The 20,832-nt window shown below is 64.0% G+C and overlaps 2 protein-coding genes across 5 annotated transcripts in view; both read right to left on the bottom strand.

The window, feature by feature from the left end:
• The window catches only part of PHACTR4 (phosphatase and actin regulator 4), a 61,067-nt gene extending 57,935 nt beyond the window's left edge, over window positions 1-3,132 (bottom strand). For 2 of the 3 annotated variants that reach the window (XM_084300678.1, XM_084300682.1), the window contains exon 1: window positions 3,102-3,119. The gene's annotated coding sequence lies outside the window, so the exon portion shown is untranslated. Of the gene's footprint in view, window positions 1-3,101 lie in introns of all 3 variants that reach the window. The other variant, XM_084300677.1, reaches the window with a different exon arrangement.
• Window positions 3,133-9,592: 6,460 nt separating this feature from the next.
• Window positions 9,593-19,658, bottom strand: SESN2 (sestrin 2). Of its 2 annotated transcripts, none has more exons than XM_084300672.1 (10): window positions 19,438-19,658; window positions 14,967-15,032; window positions 13,959-14,156; window positions 13,403-13,585; window positions 12,903-13,112; window positions 12,545-12,695; window positions 12,285-12,400; window positions 11,884-12,074; window positions 11,588-11,732; window positions 9,593-11,466 (listed from the first exon to the last, which is right to left on the bottom strand). In XM_084300672.1, the coding sequence occupies exons 1-10, from the start codon at window positions 19,513-19,515 to the stop codon at window positions 11,380-11,382; spliced, it is 1,425 nt and encodes a 474-aa protein (XP_084156798.1). In that variant the 5' UTR covers window positions 19,516-19,658; the 3' UTR covers window positions 9,593-11,379. The 2 variants fall into 2 exon arrangements, with proteins under 2 accessions (XP_084156798.1, XP_084156799.1); XM_084300673.1 differs by lacking the exon at window positions 19,438-19,658 and adding an exon at window positions 17,151-17,393.
• Window positions 19,659-20,832: the final 1,174 nt, after the last annotated feature.

Below are 20,832 nucleotides of genomic sequence, written 5' to 3'. Positions count from 1 at the left end.
TACAGCATCACCAAGACAATTCCCCAGTTGCGAGGAGCAGAAACGTCAATAATTAGTCACCCTGCAAGGTTTTGCGTGGTCACCCCCTGACCACGACAGATCAGGACAGGAGGAAACGCGCAGCCTTTTACACCCATCCCAAACCCATCGGTGAATCACGCCCATACAGACACAAAACTCCTCCGGGGCAGAGAGAAGTTAAGGATGTGAAAGCCCAGAAAAAGCCCTCTGAGACCCTGCAGGAGCCGTGTATCCCGGCTGTCCTATCCCCACGGCGCTGCCTCACCTGAGAGGCACGCCAGGAATGTGCCCTTTGCTTTGGGGGCAGGCTTCGGGGGGCGCCCGGGGCCCCCAGCCGCAGGTGGGACTGCCAGGGGACGGACACGACCCCGCGCACAGAGGAGAACTGGAAACACTTCTCACCACGGCACCGACAAGTCAGCAAGAGCCACTAATTAAACGCCAAAAATAGACCTCTGAAAGGGCTTCTTTCTTCCCCTCTCAACACAAAGCCTAACGCTGCCATGGCAGCGCATCCATCGGCTTTGCACGGGCTCCCATCCCGCTGGCAGGGAGCTCGTGCAAATCCACACACAAACCCACACAGCACACGGACGTGGGACATCCCAAACAAATAAAAACTGAACCGGAGTGAGCGTGACGTGGGGCTCCCCTTCCCTGAGCTCGCTGTGCTCCCACCACCACCCACGGCAGCAGCGAGGTGCCGACATCACCCCCCGTCCTTGCGCTCCCTGCAGCCCCCAAAAAAAACCCTGAAAACTGAACACGTCGAGGTGACCACGGGGATATCTGCCAACTTGTTTCATGCCCAGCCACAAAAATAATATATTATCAGTGCAACTTCCACCGTGGCACGGCCCGAAGCCCCGCTGCCCTGCACATCCCCTGCCAGACCCCGGTTTTGCACGGCTCCTAACTGAATGTTCAGCAGCAGCTGACAGACCTACAGGAGCTGCGGTGTCAGCGGTTTTTAACGCACGTGATACCCCACCACACGCCAAACACAATGAAATTTGATCAAAATAGAAGCCATTCGTTTAAATACAAGTGATTTGGCTCCCCAAACTGTCATCAAGTTAAACTGGAAATCAAATTAGCCAGGGACTGAATGAAGGAGAAGGCTGCCTAAGCACAGATCACCGACCCAGCGGCATGGAAACAAGGAAGCAATCACAGCCCCTTGTTGGTGGCAGCCTCTCTGCCCTGCCCCGTGCCCCAGCAGGACTGACCCTCCCCATCTTTTAGGGCTTTTTAGGGCCATCCGGCTGTTTCCTGGTGTTCCAGAAGGGAAAATTCCCTTACAAAAGCACCCTCCGAGGCATCACCTGAGAGCAGAGCGAGCCCTGCGAAAGCACAACAGACACGCTCGAAACCACGTTAATTTAGGACAGATCAGCCGCTTGTGGTGCTGTTGGAAAGGACAAGTTTAAACCAACTCTGAACAAGAAAAGGGATTTGTTACTGTCACCATCCAAGGTATTAATTTAAATTGGCACAGCCGCGTGCCAACAAGATTCCATCATAACTGGCCTTCTTTTGGCTGTATTCCCCCCACTCTCATTTAAGAAGGAATCTAAGCTATGTAAGATTACAGTTTTAGGTCTTGTCTACTCTGAAGGGTAATTTGGATTAATTTAAATAGTGCGTTTGAAGAGCAACAGGCGTTTACACTGAAATCAGAGCAGGCAGAGGACTTTAATTACACTTCTGTGCAACTTCCACAGCACTAGCACGTCAGGCGAACTCAGCCGAGCCGATCCTGTTACCTGCCAGGGCAGCACCACACAAAACCTCAGCGTTCCCCTCGCAACGAGACCCTGTCTGGGACCCGATGATGTTTTCCAAAGGCAACTTTCAAGTTTACGACTCACTCATTCCTACCCAAGTCAAGGTTTCATTACACTCTGGAGCAGAGGAGCAATCGCAGGCATTCACGTTTCTCTTCCTAGTTTGTAGGAACAACGCTTAGGATGGAGAAGGGCTTTAAATTTGTCCCGGGGCACGCAGCTCCTGCGGCCCTAACACCTCCTGGTGCCAGCCCGGAGGGGCACCGAGACCTCACCTGCCTCCACCTGGACAAACACAGCCGGGCGTGGGACGAAGAGGGGAATAAATCAGGAGGAAAGCATTAAACGAGCGCAGCGGGAGCGTTTTAAGTTCCACACAGCATTGGGACGGGATGGAGCAAACAAAGAATTGGCACCGGGGCTGCCGCAGAGGGCAGAAGTCGAGGCGCAGGCTGTGACCACCACGGGACGGCACAGCCGGGTATTGGCACTGAACGGCCCCGGCTGGGGGAGACCCAGGGGTGAAACAGCCCCCGGGCACACAACGGGGCACAGACCCCAGGATTGGGCCCAGCACCGGGGCAGGAGGAGTGGGACCCCCCCCAACCCCCAAATAACCCCCCCAAGCCAGACTCAACTCCCCAAAGCCCCTCATAACCCAGCTTCATCTCCTCCTAGCCCCCCCAGCTCCTCCTAACCCCCCTCACAACCCCTTCATATATCCCTTCATAACCCCCCAGCCCCTCCTAAACCCCCCCACCCCCCTCATAACCCCCCTATCCCTACCTGACCCCCCTTACAACCCCCCAGACCCTCCTAAACCCCCCTCATAACCCCCCTATCCCTACCTGAACCCCTCACAACCCCCTCACGCCCTCTCACCCCCCTTCTACCCCCTCCTAATCCCCCCATAACCCTCTCCTAACACCCCCAGCCCCTCCTAACCCTCTTCAAGCCCCCTCACAACCCCCCAGCTCCTCATAACCCCCCCAGCCCTCCCTAAACCCTCTCATAACGCCCCCAGCCCCTCCTCACCCCCCCACAACTCCCCCCAGCCCCTTCTAACTCCCCCCCCACCCCCATAACCCCCCCAATGCCCACATAACCCCACTCCTAACCCCCCCCAGCCCCTCCTAAACTCCCTCACACACCCCCCCAGCCCCTCATAACTCCCCCCAGCCCTACATAGCCCCCCTCACAACCCCCCCAGCCCCTCACAACCCCCTCCCAGCCCCACCCCGAGGGCCCCGCTCGCAGCCGCCCCCCCCTCCCCGGCCGCCCTCCCGCCCTCACCTGCCGCCCGCCGCCGCTCCCCCGGGCCGGCCCCGCCGGAAGCCGGGAGGGGAGGGGAAGGGGGGGCGCGGGGCATGCCGGGAGTTGTAGTCCCGGGGGCACGGCCCGAGGGGAGGGGCACTGGGAGGGGACTGGGGGTAAAGGGGGGGAATGGGGGAGTATGGGGGTAATGGGGGTTTTTGGGGTGATGGGGGTTTGGGGTGGGTGATGGGGGCAATGGGGTCTTGGGGGGATGATGGGGGTTTTTTGGGGTGCTGGGGGCTTGGGGTTTGGGGTGGGTGATGGGGTTTGGGGGGTGCTGGGGGGTTTTGGGGTGGGTGATGGGGGGATAAAGGGGGTTTTGGGGTTCTGGGGGGGTTTGGGGTGTTGAGGGTTTGGGGTGGGTGCTGGGGGCAATGGTTTTTAGGGGTGCTGGGGGTTTTTGGGGTGCTGGAGGTTTGGGGTGGATAATGGGGGCAATGGGGTTTGGGGGTGTTGGGGATTTTTGGGGTGCTGGGGGTTTTTGGGGTGCTGGGGGATTGGGGTGGGTGATGGGGGGGCAATGGGCTTTGGGGGCTGCTGGGGGCTTGTAGTGAGTGATGAAGGGGGGCAATTGGGGTTTGCCCACGGGAGGGACAGGACACGGGGCGCTGGAGAGGCTTTATCCGTCAAAAAATGCAATTTGGGGAGGCGCAAACCCTTTGGCATCCCCCGGCTCCTCGGTGTGACCCCATTAATCGCTGGCCTCGAGCTGCCCCACAGATAAATCCTGGGGGCTCCGGGGGGGCTCTGCGCTCCCCGTGGCGCTGTGGAGCCCTGCGGGGTGCTCCTGGCACCTCGGGGTGCCTGCAGGGGGTCCCCCGGGGCTGCAGCTCTTCCCCACCCCATTTTGGGCTGTTTCTGCCCCCGATAAATCCCTTTAATTCTCTTCTGCCGGCTCTAGGAAACACAAAGCCTCCTTCCATCGCTCCGACCCCAAACTTTACCCACCACAATCTCCCCATCCCCATGCACCTCGTAGCCAAGCCCCCCAACACCACACATGAGCTGGGCGAGGTGACGAGCCCACCCCAGGGGGCACAAACCCCATGACATCCCCCAAAATATGGGCACAGATCCAGAGCCAAAATTTTGGGTCGTGGCTTCGGCGGGGTGCAGCCTGCCCCCCACAACGAGCCCCAAGCCATGCAGCCACTCCACCCCGACCCGGACACAGCCCCCTGACCCCACAACCACACTTCTGACCCCAGTCTGGACGCAGCCCCCTGACCCCACAGCCCCCACACTGCGGTGTCAGGAAAAAGGACGAGAGGGAAAGGGGCTGCAGAGAGCGTGGGGGCTGCAGCAGGGGGCACCCCCCTTAGTCTTGGGGTCCCCCGTGTCCCCTTGCAGCACCCCAGCCCCATGCCCAGCAGAATGGGGCATTTTGCTTGTGCCCCACACCCGGGGCAGCCGTGGGTGCCCCCCCCAGGTTTGCTCCGCTCCTGGCTTCTACAGCAGGGGTGGTGCTGGGGATGGGACGGAGACCCCAAAAAGCTGCCCCCACACCGCAGGGGAGGCCAGGGGAGGCTCCATACCCCACGGGGATGGGGCAGGGCTTCGGGGGGGGGGCTTGGAACCTGCAGCAGGGAGCCAGGGCTTGCAGGAAAGCTGTGAAATGGGGACATGGGGACGGGCTGCAGGAGGGCTGGGGGCAGGTTTGTGGTGGGGAAGGTTTGCAGCAGGGGCGCGGGGGGGTGGGAGGGGAGGATGCGGGGAGAGCTCGCTGCGGGGCTGGTGGGCAGCAGGAGCACGGGGCAGGGCTGCGGGGGGGACACGGGGCAGCAGGCGCACGGGGCAGGAGGGACATGGGGCAGGAGGGACATGGGGCAGCTTTACAGCAGGACAGCTCTGCAGCAGGACACGAGGCGGCTTTGCAGCAGGGACACAGGACAGCTCTGCAGCAGGGACACAAAGCAGAGCTGCAGCAGGACCACAGGACAACCTTGCAGCAGGGACACGGGACAGCAAGGACACAGGGCAGCAGGGACACGGGGCAGCTCTGCAACAGGGCAGCTTTGCAGCAGGACCACGGGGCAGCAGGGACACGGGACAGCCTTGCAGCAGGACAGCTCTGCAGCAGGGGCATGGGGCAGCCCTGCAGCAGGGACACGGGACAGCAGGGACATGGGGCAGCTTTGCAGCAGGACAGCCTTGCAGCAGGGACACAGGGCACCTTTGCAGCAGGGACACAAAGCAGAGCTGCAGCAGGACCACAGGACAGCCTTGCTGCAGGGACACGGGGCAGCAGGGACACGGGACAGCCTTGCAGCAGGGACACGGGGCAGCAGGGACACGGGACAGCCTTGCTGCAGGGACACGGGGCAGCAGGGACACGGGATAGCCCTGCAGCAGGACTACAGGACAGCCTTGCAGCAGGGACACAGGACAGCAGGGACACAGGGCAGGAGGGACATGGGGCAGCTCTGCAGCAGGACAGCTTTGCAGCAGGACCACAGGACAGCCTTGCAGCAGGGGCACAAAGCAGAGCTGCAGCAGGACCACAGGACAGCTCCACAGCAGGGACACGGGACAGCCTTGCAGCAGGACCCCAGGACAGCTCCGCAGCACGGCAGCTTTGCCGCTCTTCCTCAGCCCTGCCGCAGGCTCCCAGCGAGTGGCGCTGCCGACCCAGCGAAGCCCCGGAGCCGCCGGGGAGCTGCAGGCGGGCAGCGCAGCCCCAGCCCCCGGGGGGGTGCTCAGCAACACCCCCAACCCCTCCCCAGCACCGGCTGATGCAACAGCAGCGGTGCCAGGCAGTGCTTCGAGCCTCAAACACGAGGGCAGGCAAAGAAATGCGGGCTGCAGCGGCCCCTCTGAAGCTGAGATCCCAGCTCTGTGCCGTTTGTTTGCTTTGGACGTGCTGGGATCGTCTGGCACCCCTCGCCGTGCCTCGCCCCCGGCTGGCCTGGAGCTGGGGACATGGGGGGGGCACCCCAAATGGGGTGTCACGGCAGCCCGGTGACACCGCATCAATCACAGCCCCCCCACTCCCCTCCCCGGATGGCTCGCAGGCTGCCATGGCATCGATCCTGCCTGGCTGCTTGTCAGCAGCTGAAATGCTCCAGCAGCTCTCTGGGATTTACAGCTCCCGCTGCCCGGAGCACGCCGTTCCCCCGGGATTAGCCCAGTTTGTCCCCAGCGAGGACAGCGCCTCGGCTTCCCGGTGACAGCCAGCTTGTCACCCCCAAACCCGCGGCCAGCAGCTCGTTACCTGCTGCGAAGAGCACTGACCGACCCTACAAAGCTTCCCCTCTGTGCCCGCAAGGGTCGAGCTGGTTTCGGAGGCTCTGCTCCCCCTTGCAGAGGGGCCCTGACTCCCCCCCACCATCGGGACGGCTCCTGCTGCTCAGGGGACCCAAAGGTGCCCACCCCAGGCTGCCCCTGGTGCACAGGCTGGGTGCGAAGCTGCTTTCTTGGGTAAAACCCACCTGGAAAAGCAGTGCTCAGTGTGCTGGAGAAGTGATGCCACGTGTGTGCCCTGATGCCATCAGGGATGTGCCATCCTGCCCCGCAGCCGTGCCCCAGGATGCGCACAGCCTGGGCATGGTGCGGGGCGTGCAGGGCAGCAGGGCTGGCACCGGGCTCAGGAGGTGCCACGGGGATATTTGGGGCTGCAGGGGCAGGACACGGTCCATTCCCATGAGCTAAAGCAGCAGCAGGGCCAGTCCCTCTCCCCCTGCCTGTCGCCGTGCCCCCAGCACCCCACAAAATCCAGCTGCGTGCTGCAACCACAGCTCTGCCTCCCCCTCTCCACCACGCAGCCGCTTTGCTTCTGCCCCAAACTCAGCACCTCGACCCATGGAGAGCCTTCAGGTGGCTGCTCCCCAGGACGATGCCAGGGCTGCAGACATCCCCGCTCCCCTCCACGGCCCCGCACAGGACGATCCCTGCCGGGGGAATCCCTCGGGATGCTCAGGATCCCCCCCGGGTGCTGTGCTGAGCAATCAGGACGGTGCCGAGGGCAGCTCAGCGCATGGCTCTCCTCGGGTAACGCACATTTTGCGCAGCACTTTGGGCTCCATCAGCCTGAAAGCCCTCGTTCGGCACAGCCCACGATTATTATTATTATCTCCCCGCCACATTGCTGCGTCTCCAACACCATTACCACGCCGGGCTTTGCAATTGAGGGCAATCGCACGCAATTTCGGCGCCGCGTTCGGGTCCCAGCCACCAGCCACAGGTAGGGAGGTTGTTAACACGCCTCCTGCCCTGCGAGGCAGGCAACGGGAGCTGCCGATAAATGGCACGCACGCACCCAAATTGCAGCCCCCGTTAGGTGCCGGGTGAGGAATTTATTAGTTTATAATCGTGAACGCCCGAAAAAAAATAAAGGAAGTGGTTAAAGCATTACAATGAGCCCGGTGATGAGTTAAAGGAGGCCCACGGCACCTGCTCGCCCCCCGCTTGGTGGGTGCTGAAGGTGGAAAGTGGAAAAGAATCAAGGAAGGGCCGGATCCTTCCCACGTGTCCTGGGGAGAAGCAGGGGAAATGCTGGGCGCCAGCAGAGCCCGCGGTAAATCCTCGCTGGGTTTAAAATAAGCAAGGGGGAGGATTCAGAGCCCAAATGAGGGCTTGATGCTGAGACCAAGTTTTGCAGGATTTGGGGGAACAAAAGGGATTCATTACACCCAGCCACGCAGCGGGGCCTGGCAGTGAATGGGGGTGCCCGAGGGGCGCAGCGCCACCACCCAGCCCTGCTGGGTGCCCCTGCCAGAGCTGGCAGCTTGCAGGCACCACCAGGGACCAGCAGAAATTATGGAAAGCATCACAAAAAGGGTTTTCCCTTCCTTGCTGTGGGACGGACACAGGAATTTGCCATGGGGATCAGGCTGCAAGCCTCTCCCGGGGAGAAATCCTCGGGGTGCTGCTGGCTGGTGCGGAGGGGTGCTGGTGCTCAGGCTGCTGCCAGCCACCCCAAATACACCTGTGCCTATAGATACTTCACATATCACACAGATTTTTTGTATATGATGCATATTATTAAGCTCAGGATGTGTTTTTAAGCACTGGAGGAGCCGACCCAAGCTCACCACCTCTGCCCACCCAGCCTCGAGGGGCACCGGCCGCACACTGGCGGTGTGTTTACAGCCGCCGCGGGTTTGCCATAGCTGAGATATCCCCGGGGCTCCAAAATTCACCCAGCTCAGCTCGCAGGGCTCCAGCTCGGCTGTCCGGCGCCGGGCACATCGCTGCCGGGGCCCCCCGGGGCTCGCTCCCATCCCGGACACCCGATAGCGCTGGCAGCAGCACCCGGCTGGCTCTGCCAGAAGCTGGAGCAAAGGAGATTTAATTTAATTTTATTTTTTTATTTTTTTTCTTTCTCTAAAGGCTCGGCCCCTCCTGGCTTCGTGATCAGAAGCGGCACTTTTAGAGGATTTTCTCCCGTTTGAACCAAGCGCTTCGGCTCCCTCAAAGGGCGGAGGCGCGCTCTGAATCCCCCCCGTGACCTTTTTCTGATGGTTGCCATTGATTTCCCGAGCTGCTCCAGCTCCCGAAAAGAGGAGATTTTTTTCTCATTTCTTTTCAAAACCCGACGAGCAAATGCAATTATTTGCAGCTGAAATGCTGCCCCCAACCCCCCCCCAGCTGAGGCTGGGCTGGCCACAACCGGAGCAATTGGGGGACCCCGGGGATGTGGCCGTGGTCCCCTTGTCTGGTGCCAAGCCCCGCGGGTCCCAGCACCCCAGGGTGCTCTGTGCTGTCCCCGGGGGGGGGGGGCCCTGATGGAAAAACAGCACCTGGGGGGGGGGGATTTGCATTCCTGTCCCCAGCCCAGAGGCAGCTGTCAGCAGCTCGGAGGCCGAGCACAGCCCCGGCCAGGGCTGGAAAAACTCCGGGAGGAATTTGGAGGCGGTGAGTCAGCGCCGCAGGGCTCAGCCCCAGCTGGCTCCGTGCACAAACACGGCTCCGTGTCCCCCCCCGACCCCCCCCCCCAGTGCTCCCCCTGCACCCCTTTTCCCCTCCCCAAGCTCCGAGCCACCCCCGTGCCCATTAGGGCAGCACCCAGGCAGGATGCGGCCCCTCTGCAGGATGTCCCCAGACCTGGAGGCAGGGGTAGGTGCAGGATCAGCCCCCCCGGCTCTTATCAGTGGCTGCCAGGGGTTGCTGCCCCCACCCTGATAAGCTCCATGCTGGGGTGCTCCCGGTGCTGCTCCCCCCGGGGACACCCACACGTGGGTGAGCAGCGGCACCCCAGGGCCTGGATTTAGGGTGCAACGAGGGTGCCCTTAGAGCATGGGGGGTGTGCTTCCCCCCCCTACCAACCAGACAGACATTTCCCAACCAGGGCTGCACCCCAGGAACCCCCCCACCCTGCATCACATCAGCCTGGGGAGCTGAGCAAGGGGAAAGGGAAAATGCACCTCCAGCTTTGGGGTCTCTGCACGGCCCTAAAACCCCCCCAATAGGGGCAAAAGCGTCCCTCTGAGGTGGTCAGAAAACACAAAATAACAATAACAACAACAACAAAAAAAAAAGAACAATTTTATTTTTCAAACGAGATCTGTAGCAAAGTCACAGTGGCACTTCCATGCCCGGTCAGGAGTAAATACACCCAAAAAAAAAAACAAAAAAAAAAAAAACAAAAATAGAAATAACTTAACTGGAGCTACGGTGGAGCAGGGACAAGCCAAGAGGAGATGCTGAGAGCAGAGGGAGGAGCGGGGGGGCTCTCCCCCCCCCCAAGGCACCCCCAGGGCGACCCGCACCCTGGGGAAGTGCCCTGGCACATTGGGGTGAAGGCACGGCCCCCCCACAGCTGCACGAGCCCCTTCCCCAAGGAACCCCCCCCCCCAAAGAAAAAAAGGAAGGGGCTGTGCAGTAAAGTGCAGGAGGGGAGGGGGGGGGGCACTGGGGGCCCTGCTGGAGGAGGGGGGGAAGGAGAGGTGTAGGGGGGAGCTGCAGGACAGGGGTGGGATGGGGGGGGGTGCTCCAGCCCTGACCCTTTACAAAACCTTCCCCCCCCCAAATCAGCCCCACTCACCCTTCCCTCTTCCCAAAAGCCCCCCCAGGTTTATGCCCTGTGCAGGAGTGAGAGACAGGCACTGCCCCTTGCCTTGGGGGGGGCACACATGGCTCTGAGCCAGGTTGCCCAAAAGGGACCTGGCGGGGGGGGGGGGGGAGCTGCTGCCACCCCCCCACACACACACACCAAAAAGGGAATTATTGCCTTAAAACAGCCCTGGGGATGCAGGTGGTGAGCCCCACACACCAGGAGCAGCCCCCCCAAAAAGCACACAGGGGGTGGGGGCACCCAAATGCATGAGCCAGGTGTGGGGGGGAGCAGGATCTGCCCCCCCCGTGCAGCAGCAGGGTGGATTTGTGGATTTGGCACCCATTGAGCACCCCAGGGTGACACCCAACAACCCAGCCCCGAGCAGGACAAGGGCAGCGTGGGGGGGGGGGGGATGCAGCTCACCTCCTGCCTAAAAGCTCAGCGTGGGGGGGTCACATGGGGACAGGACCCCCGGGATGGGGGGCTGGGGGCACGGAGAGGCAGGGCAGGGGGGGCGAGGCTCCGGCTCTGCCCTGGCAGCAAGCAGAGAGGGAGCGGAGGGGAATTAGGGGCATTTTGGGGATTTTTTCACAGTTTCCCAATGCTGCTGCGGGGGGGGGAGGGGGGGGGGGCAGCCCCAGCAGCAGCCCCCACCCCACCCCAAAGGGCACGAGGACGGGGTAAAGGCACCAGGAGCTCTGCCACCCCTCACCTGGCTCCGTTCCTGGGACCCCGTTTCAGGGGCACCCCCAGCCCCAAATGTTGGGGGGCACGGGCAGGGCCCTGGAAGGAGCCCCCCAGGCACCAAGGGGACATCCCCAGGGCACCAAATGCGGGGGAAACACCGGGGTGAGGGGGGTCTTGGAGCTCTGGGTGCTCCCCGGTGACTTTTGGCAGCAGCACGGCCCCACACCCCGTGGGGCTGGGGGTGGGGGCAGCCCCCCAGGACCACGGTTCAGCTTCATCGGGGTTTGGCTTCATCGGGGCTCACCCCAAGCAAGGCACGGAGTGGTCGAACACCCCCACACAGCCCCTGGGGAGGAGGGAGGGGGGCACACGGGCACGGCCCCGGCAGCTTCACGGGGGTCCCCCCCTTCTTGGATACGGGGCAGGGGGCGTCCCCCCTTTTTTCCTTCCCCAGCTCCACGCCCCGTAAGGCAGGAGGCGACGCGGCAGCAAAGTCTTTAAGGCCCCGGCTCCCCCCCGTGTCCCCCCCCCCCAGGCGGTGGGGGCAGGAGGAGGATGAGGAGGGAGCGGGGGCCGTCAGGTCATGTAGCGGGTGACGGCGCGCAGGGCGTAGAGCAGGGCCGCCTGCATGCGAGCCTCCAGCAGCAGCAGGTTGATGTGAACCTGGGGGGGGGGGAAAAAAAAAAAAAAAAAAAAAAGAAAAAAAAAACACACAACGGGGTCAGGGCAGGGGGCTCAGCACCCCCCCAGCCCCAGGGGAGGGGTAAAGGGGACGGGGCAGCACCTTCTCCGAGTGTTTGAAGTGCCTCCAGAACTGCGCGTACATGCGCTTGGTCGTCTTCTCCGGGTAGCAGGCCACCGTCTTGATGTAGATCTTGAGGCTGCGCTCCAGGAGCTGGTTCACCTCCCCGTAATCATAGTCATCATAGCTGGGGGGGGGGGAAAAAGACACAGCACGTCACCTCAGCCCCCACATCTGCACACCCAGGACCTCCTCCACACCCCCGTCCCCTGTTGGCACAGGGTTTTGTGAGCCTCATCCATCCTGGGAGAGGTTTTGGGGTCTCCTCGGGCACCCACCGGATGCCGAAGACGCAGTGGACGTAGTTCCAGATGGCCCGGCGCAGCATGGAGGTGTCGACGCCGCAGTGCATGGCGATGGTGTTGTAGGTGAGGTTGTACACCACCTGGAACTTCTCGTCCAGCAGCTGCCCCACGTCAGGGTACAGGCGGTTGATGAGCGAGTAGCCGTGGTCCTCCCAGGTGTAATCCTGAAGGAGGAAGGATGCTGGGCTGGGTGCTCCGTGGGGGACAAAATCAGGTCACAATCCCCCCTCCCATTTTGTTGGGGTCCCCCCAAATCTTAGCAGCTGGTTTCAGAGCCGAGGTGGCTCCAGCTTGGTCCCAACCCGGTGCACTGGGGGTGCCAGGACCCTGCTGTACCCCCACGGGACGAGCAGGAGCCCCCACCCCGCACCCACCTGCGCACGGAAAGTGGGGGGCGCCTGCTCTCCCCGCCGCGTGAAGTCCTTGTAGCCGAACTCGGGGTCCTCCACGAAGCACAGGACGCTGGACTGCAGCGAGTGGTCGGCGAGGTCTGCAAGGCACGGCCGTGAGCCCCCAGCACCCTGCACCTTGCGCCACATCCTGCGCCCAGCGCGGGGACCCCATCTCCTTCCCCCCCCCCCCCCCCGAGCTCCCCAGCCCGCAGGGACCCCGCTGCCCTCGTGCCTCTCCTCACCCGAGGGAGCCACCAGCAGGCTCTCCGTCTTCTCCAGCTCGAAGCGCGTGGCCATCTCCTCCTGCGTGACGCCCTCCTCCTCCTGCTGGCTCTCCTGCAGCAGCTTCATCCGCTCCATCAGCGCCTCCACCTCCTGCAGGGCGTCCTTGCCCTTGGGGGGGGGGGGGGAAGAGCAGAATTAATGCTGCTTGAAGCCCTGAGAGGTTGCAAGGGGGGGGTTGCAAGCACAGTGTGTGTCCCCCCCAACGCCTTGCAAAGGGATGGAGCTGCTCCGGGCATCCACCACCCTACAGGGACACGCTCCAGCCCCCCCTAAATGCTGTCCCCTTCCCTCTCCACACAGGGACCCCCCCCTTACCCCCGAGCACCCCATGCTGTCCTCAGAGGCAGGGCTGCTGTCGCCGTGGGGCGAGGGGGGCCTGGCGCCGTGCCCCCCGTCCTGCTCCGCCTCGGGGTTGATGCCGCAGCCGAAGACGAAGGAGGCGAGCGAGTGGTAGTGGGTGAGCAGCACCAGGGCTTGCACCAGCTCCGCCAGCGACCAGCTGTGCTCCCCCGTCTTCAGCAGAGCCTGCGGGGAGGGGATGCGAACGGGGTCAGGCTCGGTCCCCCTACACCCCACAGCCAGGATAAGCAGGGGGGCGGGAGGGCGTTTGGGATGTGCCCCCCCAAAAAACCAAGGGACCTTGACAGGAGGACACCCCCAGCCCCCAAGCCACCCCTTCCCCATCCACCCAGCGCAGCACAGACCCTGCCCTCCAGCTTATGGACCCCCCCAGCCCCAAAAGGGTTGTACCCTGGAACACGGCCCCAAATCCCATGTATTTTGGGGGCGCCGTGCCCTGGGGCACCCGCTCTCACCTCGATGTGCTCCTTGGTGATGAGCCAGGGCCGGTGCGCCAGCAGCTTGTTGATCTCGTTGAGGTTCCTCAGCTTCTGGGGGGCGCAGTGCAGCCCCTGCAGCCAGGCCGGGTTGCCCCCCACCTGCAGGAACTCCCCCATGTGCAGACCCACCAGGTAGGAGCACTGGTGCCGGGCTGCTGCCTGCGGGGAGACCCAAGCAGTCAGCCCCCCCCCAGCACTGCCCAGGGACCCCCCAACCCCAATACAAGCCCTTGGAGAAGCCACCACCCCCGCACCATCACCCACAGGGGGTTTCCTTGGGGATGAGGGTCCGGACAGAGGGTCCTGCCCCCCCCAAATCAGCCCCCAGCTGCTCAGGGGATGCGCACCCCACGACCAACCCCAAAAGGGTTTCTCAAGCTTTTCAGGACCACCACCCCGAGGGGTGCCCACCCATGGGATCCCACACCCCCACACCTCCAAGCAGCCCCCCAGCAGACCTGCTGGGACCACGCAAACCCCTCGGGGACCCCAGGGGACACCCCGTAAGAGGCCGTGCCCCCCCGGTGCTCACCATGATGGCGATGTAGTGGCGCTTGTGGTAGGGCAGGGGCCCGTCCATGCGCAGCAGGAGGTACTGGGTCTTCCAGAAGCTGCTGAGGTACTGGGGGTGCAGCCCCATGACCATGGTGATGTTGTCCACCCGCCCCGCCGAGACGAAGGCTTCGATCAGCAGCTGCCGCCGGCTGCTCTCCACGCCTTCCTGCAGGATCTGCGGGGCACAGGGGGTGAGCTCAGGACCCCCCTCCGCCCCCCACCCCAAAACGTCTGACACCTCCACGGGGCAGCACCCGGCGGTGGCACCCACACGCCGAGAAGCACCCAGCCCCCTGGGGGGGGGGGGGGGACACTCACCCCTCCGGCTGCGCCCAGCCAGCTTCCCCTCCCCCGGTACGGGCACCCTTGGGTGCCCCCAGCCCCTATTCCCGTCCCTGCGGCCCCACGGGGCAGGTGGCGAGGGGGGGTCCCCATGGCGGCCCCGCTCAGCGCAGCGGTGGTGTCGTTTGGGGTTGTTTGTTTGGTGGGGAGGAGATGGGGCTCGGGCCCCCCCCCCCCCCCAGCCCCGCGGTGACGAAACCCCGGCGTTATCTCTGCCCGAGGAGGAACCATCTGGGACGGCGGCCCCACGATAGGGCTGCGGGGAGAGCGGGGGGTTTGGGGCACAGCCCCCCAGCGGGTGGGGGGCGGGAGGAGGGGGGAGCACCCTTGGGTGCTGAGGGGGGGTGGGGGAGGAACATGGCTGTGTTAGGACAAGTGGGGAAACTGAGGCACGGGGAGAGGCAACACAGCTGCTCCCCCCACCCTAAAAACCTCACCCCCAATTAGGTGACCCTTCCCCATCCCACCCCACAGCACACACCCCCTCCCCACCCTTGGGTGCCAGCCCCCCGGGGGGTGCCCCCCACCAGTTAACCCCCCCATAACCCACTGTGCTGCCACCTCGCCCCCTCCAGCTGCTCCCCCCCAGCGCAGGGACCTCACACCCCAAAAAGCCACCAACGTGTCCCCCCCGTTCTCTCACCTCCTCCACGGGGATGAAGGCGCTGGGCCCCCTCCCCAGCTGCCGGGGGACTTTGATCCCTCTGTCCTAAGGGGGAGGGAGAAGAAGCGGTGGCATCAGCGCCGTGCCCGAGTGGCCCCGTGGGACGTGGGGGTGGCCCCGGAAGGGTGACTCAGGCCCGTGGGACACGGCGAGCCGGCCGGGCACCCCATAACCATCACCCCGGGGCTGTTGCATCAGTCCCGGCCCTGCCTGATGAAATCCTGCCGGGGTGTTGCTCTGCCACCACCACCACCCCCCCCCGGCATGGCGGCCGAGCCCGAGGTGTGACACGGGGTGACGGTGACGGCAGCGGGACACGGACACGGGTGGTGCCGCAGCCCCGCATGCCCCCCCGGGGTTAATTAATAATAATAATAATAAAAATCAAATCGGAGCCCCCGGGGGCAGCGGCGGGTCCCAGGCACAGCACGGCGTACCCAGCGTTGGGGTTTGCAATTAGCACAAATTCAGCGCCCCGGGGGGGTTCCCGCTCACACCCCCGGCACAAAATGCCAATAAATGGCTGCGCAGCCTCCTCCACCCCCCCGTTAAACCAGGAGCAAGCCACCAGCTCGGCTGCTTTCCCGAGCTCAGCTCCTTTTTAAAGCCCCCCAGGTTAAGACTGCACCCCCAGCACACTTTGCCCAAAGCCCCAATTCGCCCCCAAAGCCCCAATTCGCCCCCAAAGCCCCAATTCGCCCCCAAAGCCCCAATTCGCCCCCAAAGCCCCAATTCGCCCCCACTCTGCCCATCCCTAAATAATAGAAGGGGGGGGAGATGCACTCATCCAACCGCACCCCACCTGCACAACGGGACCAGGACCCCCCCAGCCCTCCTGCAGGAACCCCCAAAGCTGGAAGATGGGGACGGAGCCGAGCCTGACCCCCCCGTCCCAGCCCCACACCACCACACTGTGCCCCCCATCCCCTCCTTGCCATCACAGCAACCCCCACGGGTGCCAACCACAACCTGAGGGGGGAAGGCGGGGGGCACAGCGCCTGGCCCCATCCCGCTGCAGGATCTGCATTTGGGAACGGGATGGGAAATTATGGGATGTGCCAGGGGACCTGCGGGAGGGAAGCTGCAGAGGAAAACCACAAAGCTCAACCAACCCATTCCCCGCTTCGGATTTCAACTCCCTCCAAACAGAAACCTTGAAGAACACTGAAATAACCCCAAAATGACCTACCCCATGGGCAGGTCTGGCACACCAGGGTGGCACCGAGGTGCTGGGACCTGCTCCTGGCCTCAGGGCTGCTCCCAGGCACCTCCCCTGGGATTTTGGAGCTCTGCTGCCCAATCCTAGGGGCAGCACCGTGGCCTCCAGCCCTTCCCCATCGCATCCCGGCCACCCCGGGCTAATGACCCGCGGTGTTTGGCCACCGAAGCCCAGCTCCTGCCAGCCCCACGCATCCCCTGCCTGCGAGCTCCGGAGTCCATCCCCGTGCGGCACCGTGCTCAAAATAGCCCTGTCCTGTTTTGGTGACAGCAAGACGGGGGGGGGTCACGGCACGGGGCTGGGTGCCCCCGCCCCAGGGGCACCTCTGGGCACCGCTGCTGCGGGCAAACGCAGCCCCAGCCCGAGCAAAACCTCCAGGCACGCCTGGCCGCCCGCCAGCCTCCACAGCCCGAAATAAACGGCTCGTGGAGGGGGGAGAGCTGGGCGCTGTCAGCACCCTCCCCGGGAGGAAAGCAGGCGCCCCAGGGCTGCGGGGAGCTGCCTCTGCTCACAGGTCGGCCCCGGGCTGTGGGGTGGAAGCCCTGAGCTGGGGGCTGCAGCAGGGACCTGCAGCAAGGCTGCTGCTCCTGGGCACGGGGTGAAGGCACGGCTCTTGTTTTGTTGCATTCCTCCCTCCTGGAATCACACAAAGTCCTCTCCCCGTCCCAACTGCCCCATTCTCCCTTCCCAACACCACATCCCTCCGTCCCCGGATAACCCAAAGGCTCCCTGGGACGAGCAGAGCACGGCCAACACCGTGCCACGGCTGGGCGAGAGGCAGGGAGCATGCAGCACCAGGGCAAGGAAAGCGAGCGCATCACCCAGCACCATCCTCCGCAGCAAGGCAGGCAGGCTCCTCGCAGCCCACCCGGGCGAGGGGAACTCGAAGCACGGCTCTGCCCCCAGCACCACGCCTGGCACAAAGCGCACGGCTGCGGATTCACCTGCAGGACACGGGACATGGCACGGCACGGCGAGGGGGATGGCACAGGAGGGGATGCTGGCGGCGGGGCAGCGCGTCCCACCCTCGGTGGACGGCCAGGAGCTTCCCCGAGCTCTTCTCGGAGGTGGCCAGCAAAGGGGAGAGCCCCGTGGCCGCCTCCTGGCTCCCCCAGGGGAGAGGCTCGGGCACGAGCACCGCTCCCGCCGGCTGCCCCCGCAGCACTACGGAGGCGGTGGGCGGCTGTGGGGCACCCCGAGCGGAGCGGGGTTGGGGCGTGGGGTGGCACGAGGTGGGCAGGCAGCAGCTGTCAGCGCGGCCACGCGCTCCCCACGTGATGGGCAGCGAGGATCCGAGGGCTCCGACGGCTGCACCTGGCCAGGGCCGCGACCAGCACGGCCCCACGGGCACCCCAGTGGCACCCGCGTCCCCACATCCCCGAGTGCATGGGATGGCCCTGCCCTGAGTCACTGCGGGGTGACAGCAGGACCAGGCTCGTGCCATCGCTGCCGCGGGTGCCGAGGTGGCCGCGCTGACTCACGGCTGCCAGACCTGTGGGGAAAGAGCTGCTTCGGTGCTCCCAGAGGCTGCCTGGGATGGGAAGCAAAGGATAAACCCCACAAATGAATCCGCGGGACCCCAAAGGCTTCAAAAGCCGAAAGCAGCAGGGAGCCGGAGAGCGCAAAGCGTCCCGCTGTGTTTTGGTGACAGCCCAGGGTGACCTTTGAAGGTGCATTTTAATCATTGCTGCGCGGAGGCTTGTAATGTTTTGCTGCATTAAGCAATCCTTTAGGGGCACTGCGCTTAACCCTCACCGCGCTGCCGCCAAACAGCGGCTCACCGCCCGCTTCTGCCCATGGGGAAACTGAGGCACGGCGCCAATGCTCGATCCCATGGCAGCCCCAGAGCCCGCTGCCGGGCCATAGTGGGCATGGGGTGGCCAGGGAGGTCTCCGGCCCCAAGCAATTGGCCAGGGAAGGAGTTAATGCCCCGGGAGCGGGAGGCCGTGGTGCCAAGCAGAGCCCTGGCGCTTGTGCCAGTGCTTAGTCAGGTGTTGGAAAATCGTTCCCGATAAGGAGAGGTTAAACAAACACCAGCGCAGACGCCCCACCGAGCGGGTTCGCTCCTCCAAAAACCGTCGCTCGGCCCCGAGGCCATCCCAGGCTGTGCTGGGGGGCGAGAGCAGCGCCGGGTCCCAGCCCTGCTGACGCACGGAGCCGACACACGAGTGCAACCCCCGGGCACCAAGGGCAGCGGTTGCCCCACCACCACCAGCCCCTGCTGCGCCCCCAAAACCAGCCCTACAAATAGGGGTAACTCCAAACTCGTTGGCAGACACAGCAGGGGGGTCCTGCAGAGCCCCACAGACATCCCAGGGCTCCCGTTTTGGCCTCCTGGTGCCGTGTGAGACCTTCCCCAGGCCTCCGGGTGGACGGGGAGCTCAGAGGGGTCCCAAACCCAGCCATGCAGGACCCAGCACGTTGGTGCCCTGCCCTACAGGCTGCTGGTGGCCACCCCTATCTGCACGGTGGCCCAGACCCCATGGGTGCTACAGCAGGGCTGGGGCAGGGACTGAGCAGGGACCCACACCAGCGCCACGCCGCCGGGGAGCACAGGGCAGGCTGGTCCCAAACTTGTTCCCAGCCCTGCTCCAAGACCCGCTCCTGCCCCAAACTCCAGCAGGAGCAGCCCCGCGGGCTGCCTGGCTGAGCGCAGGCACAGGGGTTGTTTATTGCCTCCCCCCTCCTGACAGGCTGCTGGGGGGGGGCACAGCAACAAAAAGGGGGCCACGAACTCCGAATTCAGCTCCAAAACGCTACGAGACTGACCCGCAGAGCCACGGGGGAACAGCGGCATGGGCACAACAAGGGGACAGACCCCACGGGACAGACCCACAGCACCCACAGCTGCCCTCCCAGGAGGCACAGGCACATCCCCCCCACCCCCTGCCTCAGTTTCCCTTTGGTTACCCCCAGACCTGGGGGCAGGGCGCCCACCCCACTGCGCACCCGCTCCCAGAGCATGCTGTAGACCCCAAAACCACACCGTGCAGCCACCCCAAAACCCCTTATCAGGGCAGAGCCCCCCACCCACAGGCGCTCCCCACACCCTACTCTCCACCTCCTTGGCCAAGAAACCCCATAAACACCCCCAAGAGCCACACAAGCACCTGGGGGGTACCCAGACCCCCACCCCTACAGGACCCCACAAGCAGCAGCACGGCCCCACAGCCCAGCGGTGCTCTCGCCCTGCCTGTCCCACCCCCGGGGGGCAGCGAGCCCGGCTCTTACCTCCTCGCCCCGCAGCGCCCCGCACCCCAAACGCTCCTCCAGCCCCGAGGGGCAGCGCTGAGAGCCGGCCACCAGCATGGCACCGGGACGGGGGGCACGGGAAAGGGGCTAAGAGGCTGCCATGGGTGCGGGATTGGGCCCCGGGGGCTGCCGGACCGGGATTAGGATTGGGATTGGGATTAGGATTGGGATTGGGATCGGGCCCCGAGGGCTGCGGGAGCCGGGCGCGCCCCGGGCGCTCCGTTCATAAATCTGGGAGCGTGGGAAGCGGCCCCGCCCCGCCCCTCGCCTCCGCCAATAGGATCGCGGGGGTGTGGCCACCGCCTGCCCGCCCAGCCAATTAGGGAGGGGAGGCGCGCGGGGGATGCTGGGGGGTGTAGTTTTTGTTAACGGGGGGGGTGAGCTGGGGGGGGGCTTGGAAAAGGGTTCGGGGCTCGAAGGGGCGGCGGTGGGAGCTGGGGTGTGCTGGGGGCAAGGGGCCTGGGAGGAAACGTAAAATAAAGTAAGTAAATAAACAGAACAGAGTAAAATAAAGAAAATATAAAATAAATTAGAATAAAATAAAGTAGAATAATAAAATAAAATAAAATAAAATAAAATAAAATAGCTGTTTATGTGCAGTGGCGTTTGCCCGAGCTGCTGCCCCCCTCCCACCACGGCTCGGTGCCACCTCCAGCCGTCGCTGGGTTTCCCCTTTCCATCCCCCTGCCTCCTTGGTGGATTTAACAGGGCGCAGAGACACCCCAGGAGCTGTGGGCACAGCCTCCTGTCCCACCCGAGCACCGGCTCCCCTCCACCCCAGCCCCAAACCCTTGCAAGAAAAGCCGGGAAAAGAAGCCAAAACCCAAAACCAAACAGAAACGGAGCAGCGACAGCCCCAGACAGCGGCGCTGATAACAATCTGGTGCTGCTTGACAGCCCGCACATGGCAAAGTCCAGCAATCAGCAGTCCCTGCACAAACAACTCGGGCTTTGCCTGGCAACAACCTCCTCCGGCCCGGGCTCTGCGCCGTGTCCCCGGCCTCGCCAGCACGGTGCCGGTGGCACAGCCGCAGCCCGCTCACCACGGTGTGCTCGCTGCCGTGCCAGCCCCAAGAAGGATGAGTTTGGAAGCTCTCGGCTGCTCCTTTCCCCGTGCACGGGGCCCTGCAGACACCCCTGGTTATTTTTAGGGGTGTTTTGCAGCGTGGCTCTGCAGGAGGGCCGCGGGGTCTGGGCGGTGTTCGGGGTGAGGATGTTGTCTCCTTCTTGCCCACCCCCCTGGGCAAAGCTGCTGGGTCTGGTCTCGTGCTGGTGCCATTTGGGAGAGGGTTTGGGTTTGTAATTGTGTTTGATCCGAGCCCTGAGCCCAGGCTGTGCCTGCTCTGAGCAGAACCCGGCCCCACAATCCCCTCC

Source organism: Netta rufina (genome assembly GCF_964035555.1).
Source record: "Netta rufina genome assembly, chromosome: 23".
NCBI lineage: Eukaryota > Metazoa > Chordata > Aves > Anseriformes > Anatidae > Netta > Netta rufina.
This window is presented reverse-complemented; position numbering and strand designations above follow the sequence as displayed.

Excerpts from the sequence above, each read along its gene's own strand:
- SESN2 (XM_084300672.1), bottom strand. The coding sequence starts at position 19,515 with ATGCTGGTGGCCGGCTCTCAGCGCTGCCCCTCGGGGCTGGAGGAGCGT. Across the intron at positions 15,033-19,437 it reads GGGCGCTGCGGGGCGAGGAG|GACAGAGGGATCAAAGTCCC; the intron begins GTAAGAGCCGGG and ends CCTCCCCCTTAG. Across the intron at positions 13,586-13,958 it reads GCCACTACATCGCCATCATG|GCAGCAGCCCGGCACCAGTG; the intron begins GTGAGCACCGGG and ends GTCTCCCCGCAG.